The sequence below is a fragment of the Pipistrellus hanaki genome, assembly GCF_964339955.1.
Source record: "Pipistrellus hanaki genome assembly, chromosome: 12".
Taxonomy (NCBI): Eukaryota; Metazoa; Chordata; class Mammalia; order Chiroptera; family Vespertilionidae; genus Pipistrellus; species Pipistrellus hanaki.
In genome coordinates this window covers 17,102,058-17,126,133 of record NC_140514.1, presented here as the reverse complement: position 1 = coordinate 17,126,133, position 24,076 = coordinate 17,102,058, and the positions used below count along the sequence as shown (strand labels likewise).

General features: G+C 33.8%; 1 protein-coding gene across 2 annotated transcripts in view; it reads left to right on the top strand.

Moving 5' to 3' along the window:
• The window catches only part of SOS1 (SOS Ras/Rac guanine nucleotide exchange factor 1), a 92,954-nt gene that overhangs the window by 35,752 nt on the left and 33,126 nt on the right, over nucleotides 1–24,076 (top strand). For both annotated transcript variants that reach the window (XM_084901477.1, XM_084901476.1), the window contains exons 3-10: nucleotides 1,285–1,416; nucleotides 3,282–3,446; nucleotides 5,181–5,390; nucleotides 6,372–6,515; nucleotides 9,943–10,053; nucleotides 10,129–10,227; nucleotides 17,893–18,020; nucleotides 18,787–19,442. In XM_084901477.1, coding sequence (XP_084757603.1) covers nucleotides 1,285–1,416; nucleotides 3,282–3,446; nucleotides 5,181–5,390; nucleotides 6,372–6,515; nucleotides 9,943–10,053; nucleotides 10,129–10,227; nucleotides 17,893–18,020; nucleotides 18,787–19,442 — 1,645 coding nt within the window. The remainder of the gene's footprint in view (nucleotides 1–1,284; nucleotides 1,417–3,281; nucleotides 3,447–5,180; nucleotides 5,391–6,371; nucleotides 6,516–9,942; nucleotides 10,054–10,128; nucleotides 10,228–17,892; nucleotides 18,021–18,786; nucleotides 19,443–24,076) is intronic.

The window sequence follows — 24,076 nt, the reverse complement described above, 5'->3', positions numbered from 1 at the left end:
CATTTTTAACTACAATAATTTCTTTCAACACATTTCTAATTCCATTAATTAGAATATTAAATGATCACTTATTATATTTGGCAACTGATTTAGCTTTGAATATAGACAGTGAGAAAATTTATTAAACTTGAAAGAGTTAAACTATTCTTAACCCTTTGCACTCCGAACCATTCTGGACATTGGCTACCAGCTACTCGACGCTAACGGCGGAAACGTGCGTTGAATTAACTCAATTCCCCGTAATCACTAATAAACTGCAATGTCCCCTGAGAGGGGACATCCGAGTGATATGCTAGAATTCCGATGTCCCCTGAGAGGGGACAGCGGAGTGCAAAGGGTTAATTTATAAATTTATTCTTAACATGTCCTAGAATAACCTGCCTATCCCCCAACCCCACATTGTATAAAAATCTATTTTTTACTTTCCATTTTAATAACAACTGAAAAAACTTCTTATTTAGATTTATAATAAGGAGTGATGTTTAATTTTATCTAGTAGTACTAAATACTAATTAAAAATCCATGTTAAAATTATGTAATAGCGACCTCTACTGGTTTTAATTATGGTATCCTGAAAGGTGATTTTAAAAACTTGAGAGGATGATAGTATTTTTGTTTGAAGTGAATTACATTAGCTTATTAAAGCAGGGAGATTCAGCTTTTACATTAACACGAGTTCTTGCACTTTCAGTGGCAATTCTAACGGAATAAGTGCTGGAAATTAAAGTATTTTGTTAAAAAGTAATAACCTATGGAGGAATCAAACTCTAATGATGAGCTACAGTGTACTAAAATTTGTTACTAATATAAACCTTTGGTTTCTATGATTTGTAAATAGGTTTGAAGGCAAATACCTTTGCATGATGGATATTGAAAAAAATTCTTAGAGGTTTCAAGTGTAAAACGAGCTTGTAATTGGTATTGAAAGAATGGACAATGAATGAGAATTAGATTTTAGATATTTACTTCTTGAGCTTGTCTTATTCCATGAATTTTTATATCGATAATGTTTAAAATGGCTTCTACTCATTCTTGTTATTAGCTTTATCATAGTGAAATTGAAATTCAGACTGTGATTTTTGCCCATAATACAAGGAATTAAACATGCCTCATTGCCTAATTAAGAAACTAATACGTTGACAGCTATAGTTTAAGTAATTTTGTAGTATAAGAAGTATACCACATGTGAAATACTTTTGGTATTCTTGAATTTTAAAAGTAAATTGTATGAAGAGCACTATTTAATATATTTGTTGCTTAGTTGTTATTTTCCTATTTTCCAAGGAACGTGTTCAAAAAAGTTTTCCTCATCCAATTGATAAGTGGGCAATAGCTGATGCCCAGTCAGCTATTGAAAAGAGGAAGCGAAGAAACCCTTTATCTCTCCCAGTAGAAAAAATTCATCCTTTATTAAAGGTAAAGCTGAAATACTGCCTTTTTTTTGCCTTTTAAAAGCAAAATAAAACCCCTACTTTTCAAACACTAAGAATAATATATTTTATGGGTAATAGAGTCAACTGAAAAGTAAACAAATAATGTTTTTTTCATTTAAGTTTCTCCATGAATTCATGTCATGGGGAGGTATGATATGATAATAGGAATGTGTAAGTTGGGCAACATGATTTAAAGTAATTTCAACAGTAATAGTCAAGCAAATTGAAAGAACTAAGAAAGTTTTAATTGGATTTTGTTCATCTCAGAAATCAGTAGAAGAACCTAAGAGAACTTATAAAACTTCTTTCTTGTTGGTTTGACCTGAATGTCCCTATAAATCCTTCAGGTCCTAGTCCTTCACATCACTGAATGGTAGGGACCTCTGTGAGACTGCCATTGGGCTATGTGAACCCCTTGAACAATCATTCCGCAAAGATCACCTGGTCATCGGTCCTACTTGTTTAAATCACTCCATCAGCTGAATCTCACCAGAGCTAATAGAAAGAGTAACTGAAGCAAACTCTTAATAATGCTATTTCTATTTTAATACAGTGAACAAACTATTGATTAACTCTTACATAAAAATTATAGGTATTATAAGAATTAAAACAATAACACTGATATCAATAATTTGTTCATACTATAATACAAGCAAAATGTTAATGCTTGCATGCTTGATCTAAGTTTTATTAGTGAGCCAAGTTATTATCATTATCCAAGTTTGTAGATGAGGTAATTGAGGCAGAAAGTGATTAAGTAACTTATAGTCCAACTGCACAGGACTATAAGTAACAGAGTTAGGAAATCCAGGTCTATTTGATCTGTCCAGGATTTAAGGCTAAATGATGTTTAAGAGCGTCAAAAGGTTATATTTTATACTCACATTGTTTGAATAGAATTATCTGCCTTTATCTTACTAAATGGTCTGAGGAAATAATTGCAAGTTATATAAAATTACTAAACAAGTAGTAATTGCCTACTTTGTAATTCTCTTTTCATGATTTTTATCATGCATATGTTGAATTACATTCTAAGAATTAACAAGTTGAGATATGTGTATGCTGTATTAATAATCCTACATTTTAAGTTTTATGGTCTAATAATAGATCTTTCAACTTGTTAATATATACCTTGTCGCTATAAATATTTAATAGTTTTTACATATCCTGTCATCAACTCATAAATAAACTTATTTCAATGTTGGCTCCCCCCTTCTCCCCCATTGGATTGTTTAGAAAATATAATTTGTTTTCCAATAGGAACTGGTAAACTCCATAAAGCCCATGGTTTCTTTGAGGTCTAATAATAGGACTATTTAACATGCTGTTAATAACCAGTATTGTTCAGTAGGATATAGCATGAACTGTTTTCCATGTAAACAGTTCAGATAGCAGGGTTTTGGAAAGCCCAGGTTCCTTTGGAAAGATTAGAGGTATCAGGCTAATAGATATTTATTCACATATACCAGTAATACATGAACTCCTGTTCTGTATAGAGGAGAAAACCCTCCTTTGTCATAGTTAATTCCAGGTATTCTGGTTTAGTTACAACGAGCCTATCCCATTTCCCCAAATCTGGGCTTCCCTTCTTAGATTATGGATTGTCTATTTAGTAATCTGTACTTCTTAAGCATTTTACATGATGATAGGTTATTTGGTCTTATCTTTTCTTAGCTCACATCTTCAAGTAGTAATTAATACATTATTCATAGATAAGCCACTTAAAATTAAATGTTGTTGATAATCACAGGCCTTAGTAAAAGGTAAGCTAAATTGTATGCATGTTTTAAATCAGTATCGAAGTTATATTATATGATTTTTAAACATGCTTTTCTTTTAATTTTTCAGGAGGTCCTAGGTTATAAAATTGACCACCAGGTTTCTGTTTACATAGTAGCAGTATTAGAATACATTTCTGCAGACATTTTAAAGCTGGTGGGGAATTATGTACGAAATATACAGCATTATGAAATTACAAAACAAGATATAAAAGTAGCAATGTGTGCTGATAAGGTAAGATACTGATCTTCTCTGTTTTGTTCTTAAATCTTTATGTGACTTAATGCTATTCAGACAGAATAAAATTGTATATCTTGTGTTTACAGTAATCTAATGGCAAGTACAAAAGATATTTTAAGAAAATAGAATATTACATATAGTATTAAAATTTGTTTAAACATGTCATACAGTTTTTCTTTTATGTGTTGCTTCAAGTAGAGTTAATAATAATCTCTTATTACCGATATCTTAAAATTTTATTTGGATTTGAACATTTGTGAAAATACTAAACCCTTGAGAGTTTTATTTTAATACCTAGCTTTCTTTAGATACTACTTTAATGATTTTACTTTAATAAGAGCAAACATTTTTTAAAGTTAAGCATATAAGTATGTGATTCATCTCATTTGGTCCTTATGAGACTGTTTACAATAGATGCTCTGATATACATTGTATAAAAGGGAAACTGATGTTCATAAAGAATTTGGTCCAGAATATTCCAAGAAGTTTCAAAGCCTAGACTTGAACTCCAGATCTGACTCTAAAGTTCTTAGTCATTGCACTATACTACCTCAGAATTTTCATTTTACAAAAATGACTTTGTGGGGGGAAAATTTTTTTCTGATGAAGCATTTCATTCCCTTTTTTCTCAATATGTTGTTATTGACTTGGAATATTATTTCTGATTACTAAATCCACTTATGTTTTAGTGTTTATTTGTTCTTTAAGAATGTGAATGTATAGAGTAAAAATCACCTGATCTGATAAAGGATTTCAAAGGGTTTTTATTTTTTATTTTTAAGTGAATAAATATTTGGTTTTAAAGTATTTACTTTTCAATTAACATAAAATATTTGATACTTTTAAATGAATCATATGAATATTTTTGAGTATATATTATGGGCTCACACAGGGAGGTGATGAAAGAGAAGTATAAACAAGGTTTCAGAGTCGATACTTATTTTTGTGAAACAAGCAGAAAGTCATTCAAGAGAAGATATTATTTTATTGTGTTATGGGGATAATGATATAGAAGTTTACGGAAGGGGAAAGATGATGTTGAGCAAGAGTTATAATGGTAGACTTCTTAGAAAAAACAGGACTTGTTTTTATCAATATCCAGCTAATATAGGCATAGAAGTTTATAAGAATTATTTGAATATGAGGTGGTAAGCCCTAGCCAGTTTGGCTCAGTGCATAGAATGTCAGCCTACGGACTGAAATGTCCCGGGTTCAATTCTGGTCGAGGGCATATGTCCTGGTTGTGGGCTCGATCCCTGGTAAGGGGCATGCAGGAGGCAGCCAATCAGTGGTTCTCTCTCATCATTGATGTTTCTCTCTCTCCCTCTCCCTACCTCCCTGAAATCAATAAAGGTATATTAAAAATAAAAATGAGGTGGTAACACCCTGAAATGAAGTGGTGATGGCATGTTTATAAAACAAGAAAACTAAGAGAAAAATCCAAGATAGGATTGAGAATAAATTAAAAATAATAAGTTAACAAGAGAGATAGACAGACAGAAACTAGTATTGATAGAGAACTTGGGCGGGAGTCTGTGATACCAGATGTTAAATTCTGTTTTAGAGAAACTGAGTTGGGGTGGTAGCAGTATAGCCAAGAAAAGATAATTGTGTTTGCTTTTTGTCATTTAAGAACTGTCTTTAAGAAATTGTTTAGACTGCTTAACTTTAAATTTGACTATAGATTCACATTTTATTACGCTTTTTAAAATCTCCTTGACTATTTAGGTGTTGATGGACATGTTCCATCAAGACGTGGAAGATATAAATATATTATCTTTAACTGATGAAGAGCCTTCCACCTCCGGGGAGCAGACTTACTACGATGTGGTAAAGGCATTTATGGCAGAAATTCGACAATACATAAGGGAACTGAACTTAATTATAAAAGTTTTTAGAGAGCCCTTTGTCTCCAATTCAAAATTGTTTTCAGCTAATGTAAGTATCATTATGTTCATGTATATCATTGCATGGGTTGTTAATTTTACATGATCAGTGAAATTTGAATTTTTATAGTTCATGATAGCTAACTTGTCAAACATTTTTAAGTTGTGGGATTTAATTCATAGTGACTGATCACAAAGTTGCTACAACCATGTCAATAAGTTTAACATTATAAATTGAAAATTAGACAGATTAAATACCTGCAAATGAATCTTTAATGTTCTCCAAAGAAAAAAACTCTTATTTAAGCAGATAGTTTGTTTTGTTTAATTTAACTAATTTGAATCATTCAACCAACACTTTATCACTGCTACATATTTTAAGTGCCATACTTAGCAATGAGGATTCAAAGATGAATAAGGAAAAAAATTTCCCTCAAGTTTAATCTAGTCAAGACAAAGAATATAAACAAAATTAAATTGCAATACAATGTGGTAATTACCATGATTTATATATATAAAAGGCTGATATGCTAATTGTCCCTTCCTCTGTCTGAGCAGTCACTATGAACCTCACTGACCACCAGAGGGCAGATACTCAATGCAGAGCTGCCTGTCTGCAGTGACTTGGCAGTGGCAGTTACTGGGTGACGCACCCCGAAACCAGAGAAGAGGGAACCCAAATACTTTTCATTAAAATGTCATTTATTGTTATTTTTAAATATATGTTTTTAGATTTCTGTGGTTTTAATTTCTAATATAGTAAATATTAATAGGTATAATTATAAACAAAGGCCCTTTGGGGTATTTAATAATTTTTAAGAATATAAATGTATCCTGAGACCAAATTGTTTGAGAACCACTGACCTAGAGAAATGAAATGCATTTGCAAATTGTACATTATTGCAAAAGGAATTCTTGCATTATCTTTTACTTAAATTTATAAGTTGTTAAAATTTTGTGATTTTAAAATGATTTGACTCAAAACTTGTTTTTTATTATACAACCTAACTGAGTGTGTTTTTCTTCCCAACAGGATGTAGAAAATATATTTAGTCGTATAGTGGATATACATGAGCTTAGTGTAAAGTTACTGGGCCATATAGAAGATACTGTAGAAATGACAGATGAAGGCAGTCCCCATCCACTTGTAGGAAGCTGCTTTGAAGACTTAGCAGAGGTAAGTACTTTAATTATACACCAAACAAAACTGCATAAAAGCCCTGCTTTGCATTGAAATTGGAATCTTAATTATTATTTCCAGCTAGGGTCATAGATATTAACTGCTGTCTACTCTGCTTTATTGTCCCTTCAGAGGGTCATTGTTAACATTTGTTTCTCTTATGGAACCCAGATAAAATAGTCTCCTGTTCGTTAAAAAAAACAAAACACGCAAATCCCATAGAGGGGAGGCATTTACAGCTGAAATTCAATTGTCTATCTTTACATAGCAAGGATAAGAAAAGCTGATGAAGGCCCTATCCGTGAAGAGGCCATAGAATTTGGGTGTAAGACCAAACTTTTTTATGTTCCATCTAAACTCTGCTACTTATAAGTTTTATGTAACCATGAGCAATTTACGTATTTCACATCTCTAAGCCTCTGTATCTATATTTGTAAATTTGGATTTTTGTGACAATTAAATAAAATAACCTACCTAAAATATTTAGCTAACCATCTCCACACAGGAAGCTATTCAATATATGACAACCACACATCTTTATTTAGGGTAGGAGTGGTGAAATGATTCAGATATCATGAGATTAGAAAAATGGTTACTCTCTCCTTGGATATTTCAAATGCTGAAATACATGTTAGTCCTAATAAGTTAGCATTGATATTCATTCTGAGATTTCTAGCTCTTTCTTTGTTCTCATTTTAAAATCTACTATACTTTGCCAAAACCAGTTTGGCTCAGTGGATAGAGCATTGGCCTGCGGACTGAAGGGTTCCAGGTTCGATTCCGGTTAAGGGCATGTACTTTGATGGCAGGCATATCCCTGGTAGGGGGTGTGCAGGAGGCAGCTGATCGATGATTCTCTCTTTTATCGATGTTTCTAACTCTCCCTCTCTCTTCCTCTCTATAAAAAATCAATAAAAATATATTTAAAAAAATAAAATCTATACTTTTTGTTATAACAGGGTTATAAAACAAAAAATTCAAAATTTTTAGGCAAAAAAGATTAGAAATGGAATAGACATTCAAGGCAGTGAGCTTCGATAGCGGGACGTCAAGCTCTTAAGAATAACAAAGACTAAATGTGTTCCATGGAAGTGGGCAAGGCTTCTTGCTTCCAGGCCCTGATTGTAATGGGGTAATGGGGAAATCTGCCAACCTGGTGCTTATAAGGATTCATAGAAAGTTGTGGTGGACCTGGCTGAGGAGACAAAAACACTACTTTACAAAACAGAGTATTCCATAATATTAAGCCGATCTGATTACAGCTGAGACCGGTTTGGCTCAATGGATAGAGCGTCGGCTTGGGGACTGAGGGGTCCTGCAGCCAAGGTAGGGGGTGTGCAAGAGGCAGCTGATCGATGACACTCTCTCATCGATATTTCTGTCTCTCTCCCTACCTCTCTGTACAAAATCAATAAAATATATTTTTTTAAAAAAGAATATTCTAACAGTTAATACATAGGTATGTATATTATTAAAATGTTTTTGAATTCTGTAAGTTTTGCATTTAAACCAGAAAATTAATCATAAAATCATCTATTAATTTACACATGTGTCCTTAGAAGTGCTTGCCATTCTATAAATTTTTTCTTAAGAATAAACTTATATGATTAGAGCTTGGATTCCCAGTTAGTTTTCAATTTTTTTCTTAATATTAGCTACTTTAGAATAATAATACTAGGTACTGTTTTTTTTAGTGCTTATTATGTACATACCCAATTATAAGCATTTGCATATGATATTTTTAAAACAACCCCTTGAAGTACGTGTTATCTATATTTTCCAATGAGGAAGCTGGCTTAGAGAAAGAAAGTAGTTTGTCAAAAGTCACACAGCTAATAAATATTACAATAAAAATTGGAACTCTGTGACTCTAAAGACATGCTTGTAAGACTGTGTAGCTTTTTCTTTATATATGTAGTTCTTATAAAAATTCTGTCGATAGCCGAAACCGGTTTGGCTCAGTGGATAGAGCATCGGTCTGCGGACTGAAGGGTCCTAGGTTCGATTTCGGTCAAAGGCATGTACATTGGTTGCGGGCACAAAACCCAGTTGGGGTTGTGCAGGAGGCAGCTGGTCGATGTTTCTCTCTCATCGACATTTCTTACTCTATCCCTCTTTCCTCTCTGTGAAAAATCAATAAAATAATATATTTTTAAAAATTCTGTCAATAAAGTTTATTGAAAGGGAAGGAGGCAAACATCTGCTATATATGATGTCTAGAATTCAGGATACCCAAGATAGAAGCATCTGATCACATTTTTTCTCTCTCTCCCATCCACTTAATTCATACCTGACATATTTCTGTTGTTATTGTTGAAACTCTCCATTCCAGTAAAATCTACAATGAGCTGGGCTGTAATTTCCAATGTTATATTATTATAGAAATTTTTAGTCGGAAAACAGTTGAAAGTATTGAAATTAGAAAATGAACTAGGAGCCAGCTTGAGAATTCTGATGACTTGGGATTTTGTGTACCATACTGCACTTCACAAAGAACAGAAGTGAGGTCTTCTAAGTCCTGAACGTGTGTTGTTTTTATTCAATCTTTCCTTTAAAAAAAAAGAATCTGATACCATTAAGGCTAATTAATACATCAATGTCATTTTTTTAATCATTCCTTTTTATTTACTTTTACTGCATGTCTCCACTAGATGTCCCCTTCCTCTTTGTAGAATTACCCTTCATAGAAAGGAGCTCTTGCTAGGATGTAGAGCACCTTTTTTGTAATTTTGTTTTTTTTACCTGGAATATGGCATAAGATGGGAAAGAGTAGAGATCCTACTTCTGCTAAAATATAGATACCTGCCTTCTTTTTCCTCAGGAATCATCAAAACAAATATAATCTTTTAGACATAACTATTACATATGTTTATTAATGATTTGTGATAGTAAATTTTTTGATAATTTGAATTAAATTGTTTGTCTTGTGAAAACTGTAACAATGAATTTTAGATGATTATAAACTGTTAGCTCTGACTTACAGAATGTGAAAGTAAAAGTCTGCCACTAGAAAATGACCATGAGAAAATAAATGTCTGGCACCAGTATCTAAATGTTTATCTAGTGGTAGATATCTATATTCTTTGGTGTTTAGGCTAAACTTGTTTTTTAGAACCCAAAGTCTCTCAATTCTCATGACCATGTTTATTGATACTCTACTAGAATCTGTTGATGAGATGTCATAACATACAAGGATCTCATTACTTACCAGATTTACTGTCTAACTTGAGAATATTAGATTTATTTTGTTAAAATTATAATTAATAGTCATGTAATCTTGTTTAGAGGCTTTAAAGGAAAGATGTAATTGTGCTGGTAGAGATGTGCCCATAATTTAATATGTCTGTTTATGGATTGTGGGTGTTTTTTTTATGTTCTACTTTGGAGAAAGATAATTTATGTTTTACCTTCTTTATTTTCTAAGGAACTGGCATTTGATCCATATGAATCATATGCACGAGATATTTTACGACCTGGTTTTCATGATCGTTTCCTTAGTCAGTTATCAAAGCCTGGAGCGGCACTTTATTTACAGGTATAGTTATTTTTAAATCAAGATATATGACATCTAAAATGTAAACTTAAAAAATTAAATCACTTTGTTTTCTAGTCAATAGGCGAAGGTTTTAAAGAAGCGGTTCAGTATGTTCTACCCAGACTGCTGCTAGCCCCTGTTTACCACTGTCTACATTACTTTGAACTTTTAAAGGTAAGAAAGGTATTCAGTTGTGATACAATTTTTTACCAACTTGTGTATGAATTATTATGTGAGCACCCATGGACAATAGTCTGTATCTATTTTCTTTTTCTAGTTTAGAAGCAAAAACAAATGTATCTTCAGTTTTAATAATGAATTAAAGCAACGACCAGATATTTTTTATCATGTGTCCTTATATTTTGTTTACATTGTTGGTGTTTTGGAAACAACATTGGATTTATGCATCCTAGTACCTATTTTGGGACCTCAGCAGATTTAGATACTTAAATAGTATGGGGATAAGGCCAAATAAGGAAGATTTATTACCTCATTTTTTTTAGCTCAACTTTGCAACTATCTCTATAAAACTGTTTACCTTTACTTTAGAAACAGTGAATTATGTATAACCCCAGTAAAAACTCACCATGTTATAATAGTTCAAAATACTCAATTTTAGAAGCACTGACCAAAAGGAAAGGATTTTGTCCCCTACCTTTTTTCCCCCTGTTATACTGACATTAGCTAGGAAAAGGGGAAACCTTACTCTATATAAATTATAATTCAGTAGTGTAGCTTGAAGATATTACTTTTTATTTTTAAATATATTTTATTGATTTTTTTACAGAGTGGAAGGGAGAGGGATAGAGAGCTAGAAACATCAATGAGAGAGAATCATCGATCAGCCGCCTCCTGCACACCCGTCACTGGGAATGTGCCCACAACCAAGGTACATGCCCTTGACCAGAATCAAACCCGGGACCCTTCAGTCCGCAGGCCGACGCTCTATCCACTGAGCCAAACCGGTTTTGGCAAGATATTACTTTTTAAATATTTTATGTATCTAACTAGAGGCTCAGTGCACAAAATTTGTGCACAGGGGAGGGAGAAGTCCCTTAGCCCGGCCTGCACCCTCTCCAATCCAGAACCCTTCCGGGGATGTCCGACTGCTGGTTGAGGCCCACAATCTGGTACTGCTGGCTCCTAATTGCTCACTTTCCTGCCTGCCTGATCATCCCTAACCCCTCTGCCAGCCTTCCTGATCACATCCCTTACTGCCTCTGCCTGCCTGCCTGCCTGCCTACCTGCCTGATTGCCCCTAATCGCCCTCCCCTGCCAGCCTGATTGCCCCTAACTGCCCTCCCTACTGGCCTGATCAGCCCTAACTGCCCTCCCCTGCCGGTCTGATCACCCCTAACTGCTCCCCTGCTCCCTGATCACCCCCTAACCGCCTTTGCCTCAGCCCCTGCCACTGTGTCTTTGTCCAGAGGAGGACCAGACAACCAGAAGATGTCTGGTCAAACTGTTCTAATTAGCATATTATTCTTTTATTAGTATAGAATCAATAGATGATGTTGCCTTTTGATTATGGATAGCCCTGGCTGGTGTTGATCAGTGGTTAGAGTGTTGGCCCTTACACCAAAGGGTCTTAGGTTCAATTCCCAGTCAAGGGCATGAACCTGGGATTATAGGTTGGATCTCCAACCTGGTCGGGTCGCATGCAGGAGGTAACCAATTGATTAGTCTCTCTCACACCAACATTTCTGTCTTTCGGTCTGTCTCTCTCACCCCAACCCCCTCCAAGGCTCCCTTCCGCTCTCCCTAAAAAACAATGAAAAAAGTTACTTGCGTGAGGATTAAAATATAAATAAATAAATAAATAAAAATAGATTATGGATATGCTCTTAAAATGTAACCTTTTTTTAAAAGTTTTAAATATGTGAGATAATGTTATTGAACTAGCTTCATTCAGATAATAAAATAAGACATGCATTAATCTATTATTATTTCTTTAGCTTTTAAGAGAATTGTTTATTAAAAATAAACAATAAAAATATTAAAAGTTCTACTTAATCTGATTTTGTTATGGCGAATGTATTATTAGAAATCATGTTTATAGTTTACAGGAGTACATGAGGAAATGGGCTCTCTATAATGAATCAGTGATGAATAGAAGCCTCTGGATTTGGTAAATTGGAAGAACTTGCATCCCTACATTTCCCTATCTTTCCGCTGGTCTCTTGAACTGAAGTTACATTTCTCAAGTATGAATGTTTGAATTGGGAAAGGACTAAGGGAGCTAAAGCAGAATTCCAGAGCTCTTAGCTTTGTATTCTAGACTTTAAACAAAATTCCATTTAAAGTCTTTGGTAATATAGGATAATTATTTTTAAGAGAGTAATCAAGAGCAGCACTTTGTGCATAAAATTATTCTTTACCAACAATTGTGAATGGGAAACCATTGTCAAAATGGGACATTTACAAACAAGTTGATTACATAGAATCCTTCTTCATAATGGTATCACTGATAATGGAATTTTTACCTAAAACTATAATTAAATTCTGAAGGATTAAAATTTATATGAAAACTCAAAGCAGTTATTAATTTATAAAAATAAAAGGCCTTGATGAAGTTTCAGAAAGCTGTAAAACCTAATCATCTTAATAAGAGAAATTAATTATTTACTCCCCCCATGTATGGGTAACTAAAATATTTTGTAACAGTTTCTTTTTTAATAATTGCATCATTCAGCAATTTAAAATATTTCTACTGGTTTAAACATATTACTGCTAGATTTTTGTGAACTAGATTTGAAGAATAGTCCTTCACTTTCCCCCTTAACATCTCAAAAAGTGTATCCCCAAATGCTTAAGTATGGGAATCATGGAAAAGGATTACAGATAAAAACAGAACTATGAGGTGCTGTGGGTGGAAAAGTTATGATCAAGAACTGAGAAATATTAAACATTTTCCCTCCCAAAGTAGTCTCTCTTTTTTAAATACTATGTAAAACAAATTCGAAAAGGCAAATATGAATCGTGCTACCTCATTCACATTACACACCCACTAATGGCCTTCACATAGTGTGCCAAAAACTCTTTGAAGAAATATGCTCTGCAGTCCCCTTTTACAAATATCTTGTGTGCATGTGTTAATGGCTTTGTTTGCTGCTTTTCCAGTCTGGAAACTGGACAATATCAAACATCATCTCCTCTAGACCATTTTTTCTCTACTTTTTTATGCTGTGCATGCATTTGGTTTAAGTGCTATATGCTCAAGACTTTTTTTTTTTTTACAATGTCCATGAGCTAATGTGTTAATACCAGCAATAAGAAATTTAGAAAACATAACTTCTCTCTCTCTCTCTCTCTGAGTCTCATCAGAATAACCCTAGTAGAGGTCTGTCTTGATTTTATTCACTTGAACTAGCTTTCTAAATTTGGAAATTATCCTGAAATGATGAGCTCAAAGCTGTGAGCTAAATGGTATTGTATTTGACCGCAGATGTTGAATATCTAAAGTTAAACATAGAATAGTGTAATTTAGGAGCTATTATAAGTAAATAGCTGATTATTGTCCTATTCCAATTTTAGATAAACTAAACTGTTGTGAGGGGCATTTATAGTTTTGGCAATTTTCTCTCTAGTAAGAAAAAAAATTATTTTAAAAGGTATTTTATTTTCATAATGAGAGATCCTTACATTTTTAAGTGTTGATTTCCTGCTTAAAGTTTTAGATTCCTTGCTACACTTCAGATTTCAACTTGCTTTTACATTATTCTTGCATTTTGGCTATTTTTCTCTTTATTTCCTCTCCAGTTATCTATATTGGTTCTACTACTTTATGTTATTCCACAAGTCTCTGAAACTTCCTTTTTCTTAAATCCCTTTTTCTCATTTTCTTCAATTTGGTAATTTGTATTGATCTGCCAATTGAATTGTTAGTTATTATACTTGTTCTAGAATTTCCATTTGGATTTTGTTTGATAGTTTCCAGATATTCCCTATCTATCCACTTAATCAGACCATGTTTACCTTTAATTCTTTGAATATGATCATAAAAGCCACTTTGAAGCCTTTCCTAAATCCAACCAACATCTGGGCCCATTTGGAGTCAATTTCTATAAATTGACTTTTTCCCCCCTGAGTATAGGCCCACCCCCCTTTTTTTTGTATGTGTGCTAGTTAACAACAGTGGATTTTGTTGTGTTCAGGATTGTTGTTTTTTTGGGGTTTGGGTTTGGGGATTTCATGCTGGATTGGGGTGTGTGTGTGTGTGTGTGTGTCTATAAATATGTTGGTTTTCCTGAACTAAATTGCAAATTTGTCTCTTCTGTGTTATGTAGCAGCTAACACAACCTCTGTTCATTTTTATTTCCTTTTTTTTTTTTTACATGCTTTCTATTTTTATTTCTAGTCTTATTACTATGGCTAAGACTTCTTTTGCTGTGTTGAACAAGAGTAGTGAAAGGGGCCATATTTGTCTTGTTCTTGATCTTAAGGGAAACATATTTAGTTTTTCTCCATTGAGTATGATGTTGGCTGTGGGTTTGTCATGCATGGCCTTTATTACATTGAGGTGTGTTCTCCTCTATCCCTACTTTGCTGCGAGTTTTATCACAAATGGATGCTGTATTTTATCAAATGCTCTATGTCTATTAATATGATCATGTGGTTTTATCCTTCAGTTTGTTTATGTGGTGTTTCACATTTATTGATTTATGGATATTGTGCCAACCTTGCATCCCTGGAATAAATCTCACTTGATCATGGTATACTATCTTTTTAATATATTGCTGGATCCTGTTTGTTAATAATTTGTTGAGGATTTTAGCATCTATGTTCATTGGGGATATTGGCCTATAATTTTCTTTCCTTTAGTGTCTTTACCTGGTTTTGGAATTAGGGTAAAACTGACCTTGTAAAATGACCTTGGAATTCTTCCCTCCTATCTAATTTTTTGTTATAGTTTGAAAAGGATAGGTGTTCGTTCTTCTTTGAATATTTGATAAATGTCATATGTGAAGCCATCCAGTCCAGGATTTTTGTTTGTTTGGGTTTTTTAAATTACTGCTTCAATTTCATTATTTGTAATCTATCCAGATTCTCTGATTCTTTCTGATTTAGTTTTGGAAGATTGTATGTCTCTAGGAATTTAACCCTTTCATGCAGATTGTCCAATTTGTTGGCATGTGATTGTAATATTCTCTTACAATTCTTTGTATTTCTGTGTTGTCAGTTGTTACTTTCATTTCTGATTTTATTTATTTGGGGTTCTCTCTCTTTTATTCTTGATGAGACTAGATAAAAGTTTGTCAATCTTGTTCATCTCTTCAAACAACTAACTCTTGGTTTCATTGATCTTCTGTATGTTTTTTTTTAGATTATTTCATTTATTTCTGCTCTGATCTTTATTATTTCCTTTTTTTCTACTCACTTTGGGCTTTGTTTATTGTTCTTTTTCTAGTTCCTTTAAAGTTAGAGTTTTTATTTGAGATTTTTCTTGTTTCTTGAGGTAGGCCTGTAATGCTATGAATTTTCCTCTTAGGGCTGCTTTCACTGTGGGACCCAGTGTGGAAATCTTTGATCACCTGAGCTGGGTGCCCTAGGAATGTCCCTTGTGTAGGTTATGTGGCCCTGCTGTAATTGAGTTTTGATTTTTGTTGACTAGTTTGGCTGGCTGGCTGGCTGGCCGGCTGGCTATGATGATCGGCCCGTATCACAGTGCATGAGCTGCTATGCAGATGCTGACCATAGAAAGCAGAATTTGCCTCAGTAGGGTCTGATACCTGCCAAGAACTCCCTTTGGATATGCTGTTTGTGAAGCTGATTGGATCCTGTTCTGATATTGTCTGAAGCTGGCCACTGGATGTGTTGGTTTGGGGTCTTCTTGAGAATAACTCTGGTGCTGGCCAATGTCAGATGCTGGCAATAACTGGCCCTTGGCAGCCTGTTTGGAGATACAAAGTGATTGGCTGGGCCTATGTGTGCATGGAAAGGACCAAGCTATGCACCAAGCAGCTTTATCAGCACCAGGGCTTGGGGTCAGTCAGCAAAAAGTCCCGAGGTCCCTGAGACCCACATCTATCTGCTGGCTGCCTGTTTGTCTCAGTCACTGAAAGAGCCTCTAGCGGTACTTGAGTTGCATGAGGTAGATTCTCAGTGAGAATCCAGGTAGGGGGAATCATGTTCACAGAATGGGTTCAAACTCTGTGCCAGTGTTGGGTGTGAGGCCACTCAGCAAATGTCCCAGGATATACCAAATTTAGCTGCCACCTGCTGGTTACCTGCAGACCTTTGTGTTGGGGTAGGGTCTCGGGAGTCGTCAGGGAGAGGCCCACAGAATTTGTCAAGCCAAATTAGACCAAAATTTGGTCATAGTCTGCACTGATCACATGTGCAAGGGGAAAATGGCCCCCATTCCAGAGCCACACAACTCAGTCTGTCCGAGATTCTGCTGGCAGATCCAGTGCAGCAGGCTGGAGCTGCTGGGAGCCAGGTGAGTGGGGTTAGAGGATCTCACATGAGGGGGAGGTACCAGTCAGGTTCATGGGTAAATGGAGGGGATGGCCCGTGCCCCAAAGCTACACCACTCAGTCACTGACATCTCCTGAGTCTGTCCATACCTCTATACCCTAGCCCAGGTAGCTGACTCCTCAGGAGGGCATGTGCTCTGCAGGATGGGGTAACGGAATCCAAAGGGTGGGACTATTGCATTCCCCCAGGCTGATATCATATGAAGGGGTGTACCACCCAAGAAAGATGGCATCTGCCAGTGTTGGAGAGGGACTAAGCACAGGGGTCCTGGCAGCTGTCTCTATAGCTGTCTCCCAAGAGCCACAAATCCCAATCTCTTCTCATGAGATTCCAGTCTGCTCCAACACTCTCAGCCAGAGCCTAGGGTGAGTGGCTTCAAATGATATTTTGTGTGTTGGGCCTTTATAAGGGTCCCTGTGTCTCTATGACTCCTGTTTCTCCCTGGCAGACAGAATTCCCACTGGTTTTCATGGCCAGGTGTTATGTGTGTGCCTCTTCCTGGGTCTGATACTCTGGGATGGGGAACCAAGCTTGGGGTTGAGACCCAGCTCTTTAGGAGGAACCTATGTAGCTGAGATGTCCCTCTTCAGTCTCTGCCCTTCCTGCCAATCTGAATGGCTTTTGTAAATTCTTGGTTATAAGTCTTTTCTTCAGCTAGTCTTCAGTTGGTTGTTCAAGTTGATCTATATTTTAGTTATAATTCTAATTTGGTCCTCGGAGGAGATAATTGTAACATCCATTTATACCACCACCATCTTGGATCATCTCAGAGTGCTTTGATTTTTAATATCAAGCTACATAGTAGGCAGGCAGGCTTTTTATTAAAATACTAAGACACTTATCTGACAGATGAGAAATGTGAAGCTAAGAAATCAATTAGTTTGCCCCAAGGTCACACAGAAGTAGAGTTAAAATTTGATCCTTAATTGTGTGTCAAGTTTCTTTACATTATATTGCATCTTTTTCTGTACATTTATCTTTTTATCATCCATTACCTACAACATTAATATTGGAATCATAAACCTAAGGCTAAATTCCACACTGAAAAAAAAAAAAAAAAGCTCACCTATGTGCCTCCTATAACTCATTTCTTTTCAGTAATATGTGTCTGAGAAACTGCATATTACTCCTGTCACAAGGGTATGAATTCTTTTCTCCTCTTTTTTTAACGTGGAAAATTTGCATGTTGATTTGGATAGTAATATATAAAGAAGAAAAAGACTCAATATATTTTGACATGTTTAAAAATTTTATTGTGGTAGGAAGAATCATTGTTAGCTTTATCCTTAAATGAAATGGGCTTATTTATTTATTGGTCCAAAACTGTTCTTCTAGTTTAGATTTGTCATTTTCACTCTACAGCAATTAGAAGAAAAGAGTGAAGATCAAGAAGACAAGGAATGTTTGAAACAAGCAATAACAGCTTTACTTAATGTTCAGAGTGGGATGGAAAAAATATGTTCTAAAAGTCTTGCAAAACGAAGACTGAGGTGAATATTTTTGCTTTTTTATAATCCTTTCCCCCCTACATTGAATGTTATGGTATAAATTCAGAGATCCCAGTTCCCTTCTCAAGTAAACAATGAAAAAATAGTTTTAGTGACAAGCTTGCTCTTTCAGAGGAAGTGACATCAAAGCCAAGAGAATTTGTTATTGTTTGAAAAACCTTTCATATTGTGCATTTTCCTTGCATACTCCCAGACAAGACCTCCTGAGAGTCAACTGGTAAGCTAAAGGAGAGATAGAGCAAATGTATTGGATAGATTTATATCAATATCATTGTTCTATTAAAGTATCCCTTATTTTAGGGAGTATATAATTTGAGGCATTAATTCTGATAATATTGCTTCCAGTTTCCTAATAATAATATGTGCATGTTGTTGTTGTTTTTTTAGCATTTCTAAATAATTTTTTAAACCTCTTAAGTTACTGTTTTTCACTATATTGAGCTATTTTATAATATGTGTTATTCTAAATATCTGTAGCCAAGGTAAAAATAATTATTCTGTAGCTGAATTTATGAGGCAGAATTTTGTCAATAGTAATTTTTCTTTTTAGAGTATTAAAAGAAATGTCTCTACTGTGTTGCTTCAGTTTCCAAAATTTTGCAATTTTGTAACACTAGCATCTTTCTAGAATTAGTGAAAATCTTCCCAGTGTAACTTTTTAAAATATACTTTTACATTTCCCTTTATTTACATGAATTTTAGATTCTCTGTCATATGTGTACTAATGATGTTTTTTTCTTTATCCCAGTGAATCTGCATGTCGGTTTTATAGTCAGCAAATGAAGGGGAAACAACTAGCAATCAAGAAAATGAATGAGATTCAGAAGAACATTGATGGTTGGGAGGGAAAAGACATTGGACAGTGTTGCAATGAGTTTATAATGGAAGGAACTCTTACACGTGTAGGAGCCAAACATGAGAGACACATCTTTCTCTTTGATGGCTTAATGATTTGCTGTAAATCAAATCACGGGCAGCCAAGACTTCCTGGTGCTAGCAATGCAGAGTATCGTCTTAAAGAAAAGTTTTTTATGAGAAAGGTACAAATTAATGATAAAGATGACACCAGTGAGTACAAGCATGCTTTTGAAATAATTTTAAAAGATGAAAATAGTGTTATATTTTCTGCCAAGTCAGCTGAAGAGAAAAACAATTGGATGGCAGCATTGATATCTTTACAGTACCGGAGTACACTGGAAAGGATGCTTGATGTGACAATGCTACAGGAAGAGAAGGAGGAGCAGATGAGGCTCCCTAGTGCTGATGTTTATAGATTCGCAGAACCTGACTCTGAAGAGAATATAATATTTGAAGAAAACATGCAGCCTAAGGCTGGAATTCCAATTATCAAAGCAGGAACCGTTATTAAACTTATAGAAAGGCTCACATACCATATGTATGCAGGTAAGAAATAAGTTGCCTGTGACTTTTATTTTCCTGCTTCAGGCTGATTTTCTTTGCTGCACTGGTCATTGTGCCTAAAATAGAAAGCAAACTAACACAATACCTCCGCATTATCAGAGTTCATTTTTTTAATTAAAAATACTGCTGTTTATATTACTTGAAATTTTATACTTTTTCCTATCACATTTACATATATTATTTTAACTTCACAACTAGAGTTAAAAATGAGAAACTAAATGTCACTTAGCTAAATGTATCCAGTTAGAAAGTGGCAGCAACAAAACTGAAGTACTAGTGATAATCATCATCATGAGGGTCTTTCTTGAAACTTTTTTACACCTCTGCTTTTTTTTCTTTCTATTACTGAGATTATAAAATCAGTTAAAATTTTAATCTATACCCATCACCAAAATTGTGATAGCAGTACAAATATACACAAAATTGCTTTTTCTTAATGTCCATTCCTACTAAATTTAGCAATCCTGGAAATCATTTAAGTTTTCAGTTTCTTTGTTTTGCTTTTTACAACTGCTATTATTGAAGAAAACAGTTTTACTTTAGCAGGGAAATTTTTAAAGACAAACATGTCCAAAGCACCTACTACAAAGATTGCTGGAGGCTGAATTAAATATAATGTTGAAGAGGTAAGGAACACATACAATGATTAGTTTTTAAGTAATTTTATTTTTTCTAATAAAGTTAAGTAACAAATAATAATCAAATGTTCTTCAACCTTCAGTTTCCCTACATATTGGGAGGTTTGATAATTGTAAAGAACTATATAGAGTGTGGTATAGTAGCAAAACCATTGAATTTAGATTTATACTTTCACTCTATTATAGTTCCTTAAGCTCTCAGAACCTTAGTTTTTCATCTCAAAAATCAACATCACAACAGCTACCTTCAAATATTGTTGGAAAGAATAAATAAAATACTGTATGCCAAAGCTCTTGTAAATGCATGTGCAAACTTATTTCCAGAGAATGTTTTTATTACCAAAACATATAAAATCAAATGTAAATATTCTTAAAGAGTTGAAAGTGGACGTTAACCTTCGGTAAATCTCCATACTTCTTGCTTAAATATATTCTTATCTCTAGGAGAAGTGTGTTTCTGGGGAAATTTTTTTTCAGTTTTAAAGTCCTATAAATGGGTTCTCGCTTCTCTGTAAAAACAGTTCTGGAAACATTTAAATTACGCTTTTAAATATATCCATTAATTCACTGTAATAAAGGTGAATAGTATTTGATATTGTTAGTAAATTTGATGTATTAATGTCCAGTCAGAACTATTTATATGTCCTGGAAATTATCAGGACAACCTTGCAAAAATGAAAAATTAGGTTAGAATTTTTTTATCAGTGACATCAAAGCACTTTATAAGTATAAAATTGTTTCGTTATTTCCACATGTCTCTGGGATGAGTAAGCCAGTGTTTTGTTTTGTTTTTATTTGTGCTCTAATTGGTAATTTTTTTGCTAGCCTTTTTCATAACAAAATAATAGTGTTTTCCATAAGCAAATTTTAAAAGCAATTTGGCTTTTAAACTAAGCCCTGGGCTAAAATATGATGATTATAGTGAAAGAAGACTAGTCTGGGATTCCAGTTTTACTATTGATTTTTCACTTAGAAACTTCTATAATTAGTGTATTCATTTTACTGACCCCAAAATAAATAAAGGCATAGGAAATTTAAATAAGCTGCCTAGGATTTAAAAAAAAAAAATTATTCTGTCATTTCTTTTACATATGAAACTGTTTTTAAGTTATATAACTTACATATTTAGTTGATTTCATTAACTTCTCTTTTAAGATCTAGAATACACTACAAATTGTGTTAATAAATTACCCAAAATTTGTGGTTACAAATACTTATTTCTTTGCTACTTTTTTCTTTTATTGCTTAAAGTATTACAAATAGAAGATATGTCTCCTTTTTCCTCATTTGACCACCCCCAGCCTTGCCCCGCCACACACACACACACACACACACACACACACACACACAAACACACACACAGACACACCCTCACCCTCCTAGTGCCTGTGTCTATTGGTTATGTTTATATGCATGCATACAAATCATTTGGTTGAAATTTTTAAGGTTATGAAAGTTCAATTTGTTCTTCTTGACACATCGTTCTGATTTTTTAGTGTCTTAGAGATTTCACAGAATTTTTTAGCTTAAACTTTCTAAATTGTCCATTTTATTTTAAAAACCTTTGAGTTCTTATACTGTTTAGGATAAAATTAATTCTCCCAATCAATAGTAAAACTAAGACAGAAGTTTTACTATCTTTTCCAATAAAGAAATATAAGTTGCAAATGCTGAAGAAGACTTACTAGTGTTTATTATCATGTCAGTGGTATTTGAACTGGAAGACATCTGATCCCAAAATTTGTAATATAATTGCTTCTATAAAACTCAGTTGTTAATGATTAAAATTTTATTTAAGTTGCATGCTATATATCACAGAAATAATTGTTAATGCTAAATATTTTTTTAAACCGCTTTATTTCACAGATCTAACATAATTATTAATAAATAGTTGTAGAACTACAATCAAACATTTCTTTTCCTGGAGAACCGTGCCTTTAATTATTTTGAAAGAATTTTTTTCACTTCATGGACCTTTTTTATTTTTATTTTTTGAGGACACTTTAAAACAAACTAAATTTGAACAAGCATAGCTGCCAGTTTTTCTATGAAGTTGGCAGTCTTCTCTTAATGCACACGCTAGCCACGTCTGTGGACAGTACTTCTGGCATGGTATTATGTTAGCTACTTTTGATAGTTGCTCTCATTTACACTAATTTTTAGCTTTTGAATCAAGTGATATTTTAAATGGTCATCTTTTTAATTAATATCAAATACTTAAATTTCTAGATTTATAGAACTTTGCGAAGTTGATTATATTCAAATTTAAATTGACAAGATTGTCTTTTTAAGTTTTTTAAAAATTCCTTTCCTTAATTTCTTAAAGAATGAAATGCCAGTGTTGGTTGTAAAAGTGTGTGGCTAAGTTTTTTAACATTTTTCTTTTCCTCTTTTGAAGCTTAATTTGCACTATTTTAACTTACATCATTACTATGTTACTGGTATAACTAGAATCCACAAGCAGCTTTTGTGAGTTGTGTTTACAGCACATACAACTTAGTAGTAGTTTGTTTGAGCTCTCTGTACGGTCTGTTACTGACTGTATTACTGCCAATAGAGTGTTTTTAATAGACCATCTATAATTTGTAAAATATGAAAGCAGTAATTTTTAAGCAGTTATTTCTCTTCCAGTTCACATGAACTGTGAGTCCTCACTACAATGATAACAGATCAAATTACCATTTGTTTTACGAACTATTGGTCTGCTCTTTTCTTTTTCTTTTCTTTTTTTGAGAGGGTGGGGGTTGGTTGGTTGGTAGGTTTTTATTGGAGAGCATACAGTGCAAGTTGTGGCTTACATTGAAACAAAACCTAAAATTTAACTTGTACATTTAATTATGTATAGAGTTATAATAAAAGACATTGATTATAATACAATAAGAAACTAGTAACTATCAAGAACTATTGACAGGTTGATTTTTTAGATTATAGGTTGGTCACACATTGCCATAAAAAGCAAAAGAGAAACTAGTTTAATATTTAATACTTAATTCAGACTTCTCTTTGTCTCCAGTTAACTTGCTCCCTCAAGTATTTTAGCAATAATTTATGAAATAAAGCTATAGATTATTAGTGTTAGATGAGGTGACCAATTATTCCTCACTTTATAGACAAAAACCAACGGTCCCTGAAGCTTAAGTGATTTGCCAGAAGTCATATCAGTAGGTAATTACAGAATGAAGACTAGACATTAGGTTTCTTGACCCTTAATAGAATATACTTTCTATCTTGTTATACTGACATACAAGGTGTTACATTCAAGGTGAATTCTTTTAATTATAATATTTTTATTATGTGTAGTAAATAATAAAAATAAAGAAATGTACTTGCTTGCCCGTTCGGCATGGCTCAGTGGTTGAGTTTTGACCTATGAACCAGGAGGTCAGGGCACATGCCCAGGTTGTGGGCTCAATCCCCAGTGTGGGGCTTTCAGGAGGCAGGCAATTGATTATTCTCTCTTATCATTGATGTTTCTGTCTCTCCCTCTCCTTCCCTCTCTGAAATCAATTAAAAAATATTTTTCTTTTGAAAAATAGAAACTTACTTTCTTGGTTTGAATTGCCAATAATACATATGGTTTACTAATTTCTGGAAAACAGGTATACTCTGAAGATATAGTCAAAGTAACTTTTTTTCTTATTAGAATAGGTAATAAGTTCTAACTCTAAATTTTCATTTTAATGCAAATATTTTACTATATAGTTACATACTGGTCATCATAATTTTAGTTTAAACAAAACCTAGTCATTAGTCTATTGGAGATGTTTGTTCTGTAATGGAAAGCTTTCTGAGAGAAAAAAATAAATGTAGGTGAGTTAAAGAGTGCTTACTTGCTTAAAAAGATTACAACATGGTCGTATATGGAATCTAAGATCCAGTCTCTCAGAGCCAGTGTTTCTGGAAATATAATAATTCACTAAATATATCAGAACTTTGGAATTCACCCAAAGTGCTAAGGGGAAAATTACCTCGTTAGAT